Source organism: Odocoileus virginianus, chromosome 5 (genome assembly GCF_023699985.2).
Source record: "Odocoileus virginianus isolate 20LAN1187 ecotype Illinois chromosome 5, Ovbor_1.2, whole genome shotgun sequence".
Lineage (NCBI taxonomy): Eukaryota > Metazoa > Chordata > Mammalia > Artiodactyla > Cervidae > Odocoileus > Odocoileus virginianus.
Window position 1 is genome coordinate 80,498,487 of NC_069678.1, and position 12,211 is coordinate 80,510,697.

At 52.1% G+C, this 12,211-nt stretch overlaps 2 protein-coding genes across 5 annotated transcripts; one reads left to right on the forward strand and one right to left on the reverse strand.

The window, feature by feature from the left end:
• Positions 1-320: 320 nt before the first annotated feature.
• Positions 321-10,688, reverse strand: TSPAN1 (tetraspanin 1). Of its 4 annotated transcripts, XM_070468221.1 has the most exons (10): positions 10,520-10,687; positions 9,142-9,254; positions 4,921-4,999; positions 4,465-4,529; positions 1,904-2,110; positions 1,607-1,681; positions 1,407-1,505; positions 1,174-1,329; positions 988-1,071; positions 321-801 (listed from the first exon to the last, which is right to left on the reverse strand). In XM_070468221.1, the coding sequence occupies exons 4-10, from the start codon at positions 4,519-4,521 to the stop codon at positions 754-756; spliced, it is 726 nt and encodes a 241-aa protein (XP_070324322.1). In that variant the 5' UTR covers positions 4,522-4,529; positions 4,921-4,999; positions 9,142-9,254; positions 10,520-10,687; the 3' UTR covers positions 321-753. The 4 variants fall into 4 exon arrangements, with proteins under 4 accessions (XP_070324322.1, XP_070324323.1, XP_020732822.1 ...); XM_070468222.1 differs by lacking the exon at positions 4,921-4,999 and having other exon boundaries at positions 10,520-10,688; XM_020877163.2 differs by lacking the exons at positions 9,142-9,254; positions 10,520-10,687 and having other exon boundaries at positions 4,974-5,157.
• P3R3URF (PIK3R3 upstream open reading frame) lies at positions 8,254-8,993 on the forward strand. Its single transcript, XM_070468223.1, has 2 exons — positions 8,254-8,569; positions 8,844-8,993. The coding sequence occupies exons 1-2, from the start codon at positions 8,326-8,328 to the stop codon at positions 8,885-8,887; spliced, it is 288 nt and encodes a 95-aa protein (XP_070324324.1). The 5' UTR covers positions 8,254-8,325; the 3' UTR covers positions 8,888-8,993.
• Positions 10,689-12,211: the final 1,523 nt, after the last annotated feature.

Sequence of the window (12,211 nt, forward strand, 5' to 3'; positions counted from 1 at the left end):
ATTTGGGCACAAGCTTGTTATTTTCATAGTTTTCCAGTCCAGTGCCCCTACCCAGGAAGGGGTAGTTTCAGGCCAAAGTCCTCCCACATTATGGGGCTGCAGACTGGCCCAGCCCCCACCACCTCCCTCAGTGTCCTCTTGGTCATTCTTGTTAAGCTCCCTTCCAGGTCTGCAATCCAAATGAAGGTGAGAAATAGCCACCCACCTCCATGCTACTTCCCTTCTGCTGCCTTTCCAGGAGCCTCTGAGTCAACAACCCCACAGGAGTTTGAGGCCAGTGTAGACAAGTTTGAGATCCCTCTCCCCAAGGATACACAGAGTCCAGACAAACATTTTAATGGGTTTATGAGTCCTGAAATGCCTTCTACACATCCACTCGGTAACTGCTGATTTTGTATATGCTCATGATATGGGCTGCCTTTCTCTAATCCCCCCTGTGGAGTACTGGGATCCCCAAGAGCACCCCCCACCCTTGCTCTGAGGGAGTATCAAGTGTTTAAGGGACAGACTGGAGGAATGGGTAAGAGGACTGGCTACCTTAGGGGCTCTGGAATAGAAGGACCCTAAACCCACCAATAGAAGGAAATGTCAGGCTCCACTTGAAGGGGGTGGTGTCCATTTGGTCCCGAGTCCAGAGGAACAAAGTCAGGTCAACTCCGGCCCAAGAGACACTGTTAGATTCTGTCCCCACCCTGATCACTGCCTCTTCACAGTTTTCATTCGACAGCAGCAGTGGTGGAAGGAGAAGCCAACTTATTCCAGATTGCAGTACAGATACATGGACACAATCATGGCAGCCAGCTGGTGGGAAAGGAACAGGGAGAGATGAAGAGACATACCGGGTTCCTTAAACTTTAGTTCCCTGCCCCCTAGACACTGATCGTGAAGCTTTGTTAGAAGTCTGTCTCTTCCAGAGAGGCCGCAGAGATGGGTCAGGCAGCTCTGAACCAGGGTGGGGGATATCCTGCCCCAAGCTCCTCTCCTTACCTCCAAGCCCCCAATTCCGGCTGCCACACCACCCACAGTGACTGCATTGGTTCGGATGTCATATAGAAGCTGTTTGAAGCATCCCTTGGGGGAGGGGAGAGAGCATCTACAGTCAGAAGCTGCTCCCACTCTCATTCGGCACCCTGAGGCCGTTAAAGCATCCCAACCTCCTAGGCCAACCTTTACCTGAACACTCATGTTATGGGCGCTGACACTGTTGCAGGGTTCCACGAGCGAGTGGTTGACACTGTTATAGCAACAGTATGGGGGAAAGGTACCACTGCTCAGTACATAGGGTGAGCCCTCAAAATCTGTGTAGTTGGTGAAGCCACAGCACTTGAGCTGGAGAGGAAGAAAAGATGATCAGAGGGGCCTTGCTTATTTCTCCCCACCCCCAAGTCTCCCCCAGCCCACCTTACCCCTTCCATGGTGGAGTTCCACACTTGAGTGAAGTCTTTTTGGGAACCGTACTCTTTCTTGATGTTGGGCACCACCACCACCGTCAGGAAGTTCTCAGCCTGGGTGGGGAAGGCCAGTGTTTACAGCCTGGTGGGGAGGGCGTGGCCCCCTCTCAGGGCTTTGCCCAATGGTACCCCCTGGCCCCATCCCTGTTCCTTACCAATGTAGTGTACACTAAGGCGACCACAGCAGCTGCAACCTCAGCAATGAAGATGAGGAGGAGGATGAAGAAGAACTGAGTGGAGAACAGGGAACTGAGTTTTAGGGAGAGAGAGCCTCTCATGCCTTCCTTACCCTAACTGTGCTCTGCCCTTCCCCTCATGAAAACAAGGCAGGGGCCCCGTTTGCTGAGACCCCTGGAATCCAGAGCAGGGTTTGGGGATCCCCAGGGCCTAGTGTCAAGGGTGAGGGGGCCCTGGGCTTTGGTTATGGGCCTGTGGAGCTGGGTTTGACACACCGTCATGAGGGCACACTTGTTCTCAGTCTGGGCACCATAGCAGCCCAGGAAACCAAGAGCGAAGAGCACAGCACCGGCTGCGATGAGGAAGTAGCCCACGTTGACGAACTGCATGGCAGTGGATGACATCGGTCCGAAGATCTTCATAAAGGATGGTCCATCAACCGACACCCAGATGCCCACTGCCAACAGGGCTGCACCACACAGCTGGGGACAGAGAGCAGACTTTGAAACAGCGCTGCCAGGCAGCTGCCTATCACACAGCTGAGTTAGGAAGATGGGAGATAAGAAACTTTCCCATTTATTGGGTATGGAGTCCAAAAACTCATCCTGTAGGGAGTTCTGACTCATCTTTAGAGCCAGAAAGATGGGAGATGGGACACTGCAGTTAGCACCAGGCTGCACATCTAGGCAGATGTAAATGGGACCAGGGATTCCAGAAATAGCCACAGGGTGTGGGGGAGGGGCAAAGCTTTCCCTTACCGCTGCCACGGTCCTGCCACATAGCTTGAAGCGCAAACAAGCAGGTGAACACCTGCCCACCCCCCCCCACCCCCCCGCCAGCAGCCACCTCCCCCCATTTCGCTTCTGGGTTATAGGTGCCTGGAACGCCTCGGTTCTCTGATAGGCAGAAAGAGGAAGGTGGTAGCATTGAGCAGGTTCAACGGTCACTATAGCAACTGAGACGTGGCTGAGGTTTACACCTGCTCCTAACCTTGGACAGGGCAATGGTAAGAAGGGACACCCACCCTAAGGCCCCCCATTTCCGTCCCTTCCAGGACCAGCTTAGATCTCTCCTTGCCACACAAGTGGAAATTGAAGCACCAGAGATGGAGTACAGCCAGAGCTCTTAGAGGCTCTGCCCCACCTCAGAGGGGATCCTGAGGCTGAGACTGGAAAGGAGGGCACTGCCCAGTTCCCACAGCTCTTCGAGCAAAACCTCACTGATCCAGGGCTTCAGTGGGTGAATCAGCCTGACACCACCCAGGTGTCCAGTCCCCACTTTCCGGCTATGGAAACTGAGGCTGGAACGAGCGAGGTGGCAGGTTGTGGGTGGATCCAGGCATGTTTGCCCGAGGACACAAAGCTGGGCTTCTAGCCTGCGGGGTCAGATTTCAAGGAGTCGGAGGCCTGCCCTGCCCAATCTGGCAAGGCCTGGACAACCGAGGCCAGAAACCAAACCGGATTTGCCTTTAACCCCCTCAGGCCAGAGCCCCTGTGATCCAGATCCCTGCAATCCTGCTGCCTTCTTCAAATACTGGGATAAAGGCTAATTCCCTGAAAGGAGAAGAAGCCCAAGGCACATGCTACACTAGTATCAGAGAGTGTCCTCACCCCCAGCCCAATTCCTCCAAATTCATCTACACTTCATGTCTCCATTTCCTTATCCTTTGCTTGCTTTCACCCAGTTTCCTGTGGCTTCGAGGTCTCTGGTGACAACTTGTGTTCAGCCATGGGCGTATCCTCCTTGACTTTCTGACACCTTGCTTTCTTGCTTTGCTTCCTTATGCTCATTCTCCATTTGCTTCCTGGTGGCCTTTTCTCTGTTTATCCCATACAAGTTGAGTTTCCCTGTATGTGCTCACCCTGCCCATGGCTTCAGTGACCACCTATGGGCACATGACTTCCAAATATCCTAAGCTGTAAGTCCACTGGGTACATGGCTGCTGGTGAACTACCCACCAGGTTTGCTCTCAACGGAGAGGTGATGTGGTCATCATCTCCAAGACCTCTGTCTCCCTAGCCCCTTCCTCCATCCTCAGCCACCATCCAAGAGCTTTGCCTTTTGTCCATGTTGTCCATTTCTTCCCAATTTCACCACCATCTCTAGGTTCATACCTCATTGCTCAGCTTCCTCAAACATGCCCTATACAGTCTGTTCCTGGTTTTCTGAACAATATCTGATTTCATTGCCTCTGGGCCTTTTTGCATGCTTTACCAACCTCCTCACTATGCGCAAATTCCTAGCCTCAGCTATTTCCTTCTAGAAGTCTTCTCTGACTAGGCAGGGTTCAAGCCCCTCCAACATGCCCTGTGTTCGGACCACATATACTGTGGAAAACTGGTTGCCTATCTGGCCTGTTGGACCCAAGATCCCTGAGGGCACAGAGTCTTAGGCAGTGTTTGTTGAATAAATACAACAAATTCTGCTTGTAGCCGAAACTCTGCTCCCATATCTCTGGACCTTCTCAGCTTTTGGCTCCCCATCATACACGGGCCACTGAATTTCCTTCCACGATAGGTGAGCTTGGGCAAAACCCTGTCCCGTCCCCCCCCAACCCCAAGGCCCCAGGCTGTTAGCCTACCCTGCCCTGCTCTAAGTCTGAAACTTCCTGGAAGGAGAGGATGCCCCTAAACTTTTCTATCCCAAGTCGTATGGCAGCTAGGTTGCTCCTGGGACCAAGACTCAGCCTTCGGGGAGACTTCCACATCTCATCATCAGGAGAAACCTTCAGGAAGAGTATGGACATAGCAATCTCTTATTCCCCGGTTGGGGCCCTACTCAGGTTAAGACCCACTCCTGTAGGGAACCCCAAAGAACCCATAACCTCCATACTTACAAAGATGAGCATATTGAAGAGGATCATCATGACCTTAATGAAGCTGAAGCACCCCATGGTGGCTCCTGGGAGGCAGACAGGTGGGAATTAGGATCTCACTCCCTGCCCGCTTCCACCAGCCTGGACTGACATACCAGACTCCAGCATCCTGGGTTCACATAATTACCAAGCTTCTCCTGCCTCTGGACTCTGACGCCTCAGGACTTTCCCCAGTTCCCATTCTGACACCCCTAACCCTCTGTACTGCCCAAGCCCTCTACTAACACTTGACACTTTGACATTCTAACATCCTACCTGTGTCCATCCCACAGGCACCCCAACCCTGATTCCCCCACTTCAGGGTCACTCCATGTCCTTACCTGGCTCCTGCTTATCCTGGACTTTTGACTCCCCCCACCCCAGACCAATCCTAGACTCTTCCAGGACCGTCCCCGTGGCCCTTTCAGCTCCCCAAACCTGTTTCCAGATTGCTGTCTCTTCGAAGGAGAGTCTCTATCCTATGCCAACACCTGGTCAGGGGTCCTGGTAGTCAGTCCTGCAAGACAGATCTGCTGAGGCTCCAGAGGGGATCACAGCTCCGGGGGAACAACCACTGAGTGGGCAGGCGGGAGACAGTGCTGGCTCTCGCGGCACTGCTCACCTGTGGGCGGGGCAGGAGCTTTAAAGGCTCCTTCTGCCCGCCCCCTCACACCCTGCCCCATTCTGGCCTGCCCCTGCTGCCCCCTGCTGCTGGCCGCTCCCTCCCCACAGCCCCAGCAGCCTCAGGCCTCCGCCTGGCAACGCCAACCACAGCAACGCCCCTCCTGATCTGAGTAAGACAGCTGTCTGGGGCTGAGGTGAGCACCCCCCAGAACCGTGTGCCTTCCACAGCAAGGCACAGTTGCTTCCTAAGCTGCACCTGCTGAGACGGCCGGACACACCCTACATGCTCGCAGGTACACACACCTGCCCAAGCAGTATATTCATACCCACATACACACATCAACTCCTAGTGCTCTCGAATGCACACTTGCACAGGCACACACACCTGTGAACTCTGTGTGGGCTGACTCCTAGCGACAATCCACAGAGCAACCTCTGAGATACATACTGAAACTCTCATACACACACACACACACACACACACACACACACACACATTCATACAGGCATGCCCACACATGCTTTCAAGGAAGTAACCGAGGCTTGACATTTTCTGCCGCCTCCTCTGAGTGGCAAACAAACAACTCTTCCTCTTTCTCCCTCCACGAAGCTCCAACCCATCTTTTCCCTCCCTGCGTCTTTCCTCCCTCTCCTTCCTCCCCACACTTTTCTCTCCTCAGTCCTCTCCGCCTTCTGTGTACACCCCTTCCACTCCTGCCAGCAGAGGGCACCATGGCCCCACAGAAGCACCGTCCACCCCGAAAGCTCCGCAGCCCTGTTTCACCCGTCTTCTCGAGTCCTTTCCCGGCCGCTGATGTCGGGCTGCTGGGAAAGTTCTGGCTTTTAAGTCACTCAAACCAAGTGCACCAATCCTGGTTCTGTTGCTTATTATCTGTGTGACCCTGGGGGCATTTCTTAGACTTGGATTTGAGCTTCTATTTCCTGATCTGTATAACAGAATAGTTATGGGATTTTAAGATGAGATTAAAAATGAGATTTTTCTTCCCATTCTGGGACATAAAGGAATGACCACAGAGTGAAAAGTTCAGAACAAGGAGAGTCACAGCCAGAGGGGGTGTGGGGTGGAAGATTTTTAATTTGTTTTTATAATGGGAGGAGGCACCTGAAGAGACACAAAAGAGAGGAAGGCTGTTAACATGAATATTTGTACAGATATGTTTTCAGTGTGTAACTTACATCGTAAGTTTTTTTTCACCTTTCACAATAATCCTATAAGATTCTCTTTTCATCTGCTTTTTCAATATGGGGAAAGAGAGAGATAAAAGTTAAGTGCACATTTCTGAATGAATGAATAAATGCAGAATATGCTGTGTGCTCAGTTGCTCAGTTGTGTCCAACTGTTTGTGACCCCATGGGTTGTAGACCACCTGGCTCCTCTGTCCTTGGGATTCTCCAGGCAAGAATACTGGAGTGGGTTGCCATTTCCTCCTCCAGGGTATCTTCCCGACCCAGGGATTGAACCCAGTGTCTCCTGCAATGACAGGTGGATTCTTTACCACTGAGCCACTTGGGAAGCCTTGACTGCAGAATAGCAGGAGTTAAATGTCTGGGCTTTGGACCTTGGCCATCCCAGATTTGAATCCTTGCCTGCCTCTAGTTGTGTGACTTCACTTAACTAAGCCTGGGTTTCCTTGTACAGTCGATCACATCTGTGAATTTACCCACTCATAAAATGATCTGTAACTTCAGAGCACACTCATGGCACTTTTGTGGTCATTCATGTACATGTGCAGAGCAGCAAAAAAATTCAAGTTGTCCAACATGCTTGTTCTCAGATAAGATTGAACAAGGGGATGCTCTGCATTCTTGTTTCAGCTCTCATAATATAAATGAGTCTTCTTTGTGTGGTCTACTTATTGTCTGTCACTTTTTTACATTTATGTGCTTTTTGTCAGTGATTTTGCTATTAAATACCCACCTCCAGCATAATGCTGAAGTGCTCTCTACTGTTCCTAAGTACAAGAAGACTGTCATGTGCCTTATGAAGAAAATACTTGTGTTGGATAAACTTTATTCAGGTACATGTTATAGTGCTATCGGCTATGAGTTCAATGTTAATGACATCAATATATTTTAAATGAAGCACCTTTAATAGAAACACACATAAATTAGGTTATTGGTTAGTTAACAAGATATTATTAACAGGACTTGGTATGAATCTGATCTTGTATTTCTCCTGGAAGCATTGGCTAAATATTTGCTAATACCGTGATTGTGGTGACTGTATTAGAACATAACTACCATGAATAATGAAATTAGAAGATGCTTGCTGCTTGGAAGAAAAATTATGACCAACCTAGACAGCATATTAAAAAGCAGAGACATTACTTTGCCAACAAAGGTCTGTCTAGTCAAAGCTATGGCTTTTCCAGTAGTCATGTGTGGATATGAGAGTTGGACTATGAAGAAAGCTGAGCACCGAAGAATTGATGCTTTTGAACTGTGGTGTTGGAGAAGACTGTTGAGAGCCCCTTGGACTGCAAGGAGATCCAACCAGTCCATCCTAAAGGAGATCAGTCCTGGGTGTTCATTGGAAGGACTGATGCTGAAGCTGAAACTCCCAATACTTTGGCCACCTGATGTGAAGAACTGATTCATTGGAAAAGACCCTGATTCTGGGAGGGATTGGGGGCAGGAGGAGAAGGGGATGACAGAGGATGAGATGGTTGGATGGCATCACTGACTCGATGGGCATGAGTTTGAGTAAACTCCGGGAGTTGGTTATGGACAGGGAGGCTGCAGTCCATGGGGAAGAGTCGGACACGACTGAGCGACTGAACTGAACTGAACCACGGATAATTATAATCGACTGTATGTGAAATAGGAATAATGATAGAATCTCCTTGTAGGGTTGTTGTGGGATTAGATGAGGTAATGTTTGTGAAGGACTTGGCACCATATCTGGCACATAGTAAGTGCTCAGTAAACAATGTTAATATTATTAACATTGGATGAGTGAAAAGGTGAGGGAGTGAATTTTTTACTCAGAGCTCTTTTCCCAAGGGGCTAAACTGAAGTTTTCTGTCTCTGGGGCTGGATCCCTGGAGGGAATTGTGAGGGAGTCAGACCCTTAGGGAGGGGCTGGGGACCAGGATCTGTAAAAAGAGCATCACTCTTACACAAACTCTGTATGTCATAGAGGCCTCATTGCCCTGGCCAGTAGCACCATCAGGCACCTTACAGAAGCTCACTGCGCCCATGGGGCCTTCTCAGCTTGTCCGTGCCCCTCAGTCCCGGGGCTTAAGTTCCCCCTACCGTAGGCCAGGCGTGGGTTGGCCTCGGCCCCGCTTTCCCAAGATGTTCAAGTGTAGCCGCAGAAGGTACCGGCAGAAACGGCAAGGCCCAGCTGGCACCACTGTAACCATCAATCTTGCCACTGTGGCCACGGATATCAACGACACCCAAACTGCCACCACCAGGGTGTTGATCCTTCCACCGCAAGGTGGGCTGAGGGCCCTGAGCCAGGGTGGGGTGGCGTGGGGGTGGAAAACAGGGCCACTGAAGTCCTACCCACGTGAGCCCTGTGCAGGCACTCTAGGGGACGCACCTTCTGTGAATTATCGCCCCAAGGCATGGTGGGGTCTTGGCAGGCACCCCAGAGGCTGAGCGCCTTAATGGAGGAGGACGTGTTGGCTGAAGTGGACAGCTTGGGAAAATGGGAGAGTCTAAGGGCAGTGGAGCTTCCTCACACTTTTTCCTCTCTCTCCTCTCCTCAGTTCTCAGACACCTCTGTCAACCTGGCAGCTTTCTGATCCTCTAGAAACATCCAGAAACTAGTCCAGAAGCTTGGCTGGCTGCGGACCTTCATCTCTTCAGGGGCACGGGCAGTGAACAGCAGACAAATACAGTCCTTTCTGCTCCAACTACTTTCCTCCTCTCCCAGGTGCTTCCAGCTGACTATAGAGGGTATGAGGGTAGGGCTAGGGCTGAATGCTCCCAGGGATAGGCTTCAGCGGCAGCAGCAGGCATCACAGGAAGACATTGGAAGGACAGAACAAGGTCAGCAACACATACCATCTTTGGCTTCAGCTTTTGCTCTGGCCTATGAGGTGGGGGTCCTTCCTGCTTTGCACTCCCATCAGAACAGGGAAAAGGGTCTCCGTAGACATCTTGGAAGGTATAGGGACCTGGGTCGTTGGGGAGAAGGGTAGAGGCATAAATCAGAAAAAGATGGCATGAAAGACAGATTGTACTGCTCCAGTGTAATGAGTGTCTGAGTGTGAGGTGTGTGTGCCTCTGTGTGCTGTGAGGGTCAGTGTGAGTGAGACGGAGAGAATGGAGGTTGAAGCAGATGTGGCTGAGTGTGCCTTTGCGATGAGTGTGTATATGTGGCCAGCTGTTTGTGTCAAGGTGTGCGTGTGTGAGGGTATGAATGGGCCAGGGAGGCAGGCGTCTGCTCCACCAGGAAGAATGAAGGTCAAGAGGGGGATGGGGTCACCCAGAAGTAGGAAAGGTTTAGCTTCCGAGGGGGTGCACCACCTTCAGCCCCCACAGCCATTCTCTGAGGTTGGTATTTTCCCGGACTAACAGCTGAGCTGGGGCATTTGGGGGTGGGGCGAGACTGAGTTAGCATCCAGGAAGGGGGAGGGTGCTAAGCACTCAGGCCTGGGGATTTTCCATTTGGATTTCTGCGTGTGTGCCCATGTGTCATCGGGTGTAACTGGGTTTCTGTGGGGTGTGTCTCCGTGGAGTTTGTGTCTCAGAGGCAGGAAACACTGTGAGGGATTGTCTCTCATGTGTCACTTTATGCACAAGTAAGTGAGTGTCCCAATGTCCCGAGGTCTGGCTCCAGTTCCAGGAGGGTGGGGGTGGGAGTGAACTGTGAGACCTCTGGCCTGGCCCCCTGGGAAGCCTGTGAGGAGAAAATGAATTGTGTCTGCTTTCCTCCACTCTAAGGCTTGCCAGAGACTGGGTGGGACCTGAGAGGAGGAGGGGGACAGAGAATTCACTGACATGCCACTGCCCAGACTATACTGGTGGAGGATGAGGCTTCTTGGGGTTTGGGGAAAGGTGCTGAACCCCCAGTCAGAGCTGGAGGCTGACTAGCTAGTGCCCAAAGCCCGCATGGATGCCCACACATATAAAGACATGTGACACAGTCCAGGAACTCATGCAGACGTATAAACACAACTGGTACTCACAGATAAACAATGTAACAAATTCACACCTGCATGCAAGTACACGCCAAGTACACCCCTATAAACAGATATATGCACTGACACAAATACATATAAACCTTCCCACCTGACACAGGTAATAATACACACACATGCCTACAATGAGCACACACACACAAACATGCATGCACCTGGTACAGCACACAAGCATATAGACTGACATATGCAATCCTGCTCATGCCAACACAGGCACACACTCATGCAAACACACTCACCAGACTTCCCTGTCCCTGTGGCCTTGGGACCCAGAAGCCTGCCTTCCCCTATGTGAGACAGTGTGTGTGTAGTGGGGGTGTATGTGCATGCCCACCCTTGTGTCTCTGTGTATCTGAGGCTGTGAGATTGTATGTGGATGTGTGTGTGTGCACGTGCGCGTGTATGTGTGTGTGTGTGAGAGAGAGAGGGGGTTGCTTAGCTGTGGGAACGGGATGACATCATCTCTTCTGGCTATTTTTAGCTTCCTCTGCAATGACGGCTCCTTCACTGCCCCTCCCCTGCCAGGTTCCCAACTCTCCTTCCCCTTCAAGCTCCCAGAGACAGCCACAGCCAATGGTCCCCCTCATCCTAAGTCTAGGTGATCCCCTGGATCACTAATCCGGTTCACTCTCTCCCACCCCAGTCATGGCTCCCTGGAAGCTGAGAACACCGGGCTCCCAGGCCAGAGAAGGAGACTCGGGCAGTATGGCAGCCTGGAGAAGGGGCCTGGGTTAGGTGAGCTGACCTGGCTGGTCTCCAGCCCCTAGGGTGCCTCTCCTTCTGCTTTTCAATCTGAAATCGGGTCTCGGTCAGTAGTGCCTGCTATGTGCCAGGGAGGATGCCAAGTTCTGGGGATAGCGCAGTGAGCATGACTGTGGGAGTTCTTCCTGGTTAGGGTTGCAGCTCGGTGGGAGACAGACATTAAACAGAGCACACAGGTGCAGCCCTGATCTGCAGCAAGGGCTCTGAGTTGGTAACGAGGGCATTCAGGCTGGGATGATGGTCTGTCTCTCATAGAGGTGACCTGAGGAAACCAGAGGGACACATTCCCTTTACCTTATACCTCTCACCCCAACCACCACACCTCCAGAATTCCACCAAACCCTGCTTCCTTCTCTCACCTCAGGCTGTGCTCCCAACACTGTACCAGCCCACCATCCACCTGGTGGTCCACTGCTATTTGTGGCTCTTTTCTTTGGAGCGTCCCCACAGTTGATCCCTGGGAGGCAGAGCAGTGTTCCCCATCTATAGATGAGAAAGCTGAAGGCCAGAGAGGAGTAGTACCAGACCACACCTGCCCCTGCTCAGGGAGCAGCCCAGAGAAGATGGCAGGCAGGTGGAGGAGGAAGCGGTGGTGGCACTGGTGTAGAAGAAGCAGGGGATGACATCAGGAGGTGGGGGAGGGGATGCCTGTGGCCTGAGGGACTCATGCCTGGAGGAGGGCTTCCTGCTTTACCCAGCCTGGGGCAACCACTGGAAAATCGGGTTTGGCAGCTTCAGCTGGGCCGCAGGGCTGGAGGAGAGGTCTAGACCGCAGAGAGGTGGCCTGGAGGCGGGCCTATCCTCTAGCATGGAGTGTGGCCAAATGGTCTCATTGGGGGAGCATTTTATAATACTGGGACCCTTTGGAGAGTGTGGGCTGAATTCAGGAGCCCAGAGGTTCCATTCTCTGGTGTGACACTTAGAAACTCCTGCCCCTTTCTTGGCCTCAATGGCCCCTCCCAGAAAGTTGCTCTGGAGGATCAGTTTCTCCACTTCCAACTCCTGCCCTCCTAGGAGGGCAACTCCTGTTTCCTGGGAGTCTGACTCAGGCACAGGAGCACAAAGCCAGTGGGTAGGGGCTGACCAGACAGCCCCTAGGGCGCCAGGTTGGAGGTCCCTTGTCACCAGTGGGTCAATGGCCGGAAGCCCAGCTCCAGCCCCACAATGCA

What these genes read in the sequence shown, in the direction of transcription:
- TSPAN1 (XM_070468222.1), bottom strand. Translation starts at nt 4,521, where the DNA reads ATGGGGTGCTTCAGCTTCATTAAGGTCATGATGATCCTCTTCAATATG. An exon ending in CCTTAGTGTACACTACATTG is followed by an intron (nt 1,506 to 1,606) that starts GTAAGGAACAGG and finishes TTCCCCACCCAG; the next exon opens with GCTGAGAACTTCCTGACGGT. An exon ending in CCCATAACATGAGTGTTCAG is followed by an intron (nt 1,072 to 1,173) that starts GTAAAGGTTGGC and finishes CCCTCCCCCAAG; the next exon opens with GGATGCTTCAAACAGCTTCT.
- P3R3URF (XM_070468223.1), top strand. Translation starts at nt 8,326, where the DNA reads ATGGGGCCTTCTCAGCTTGTCCGTGCCCCTCAGTCCCGGGGCTTAAGT. An exon ending in GTTGATCCTTCCACCGCAAG is followed by an intron (nt 8,570 to 8,843) that starts GTGGGCTGAGGG and finishes TCCTCTCCTCAG; the next exon opens with TTCTCAGACACCTCTGTCAA.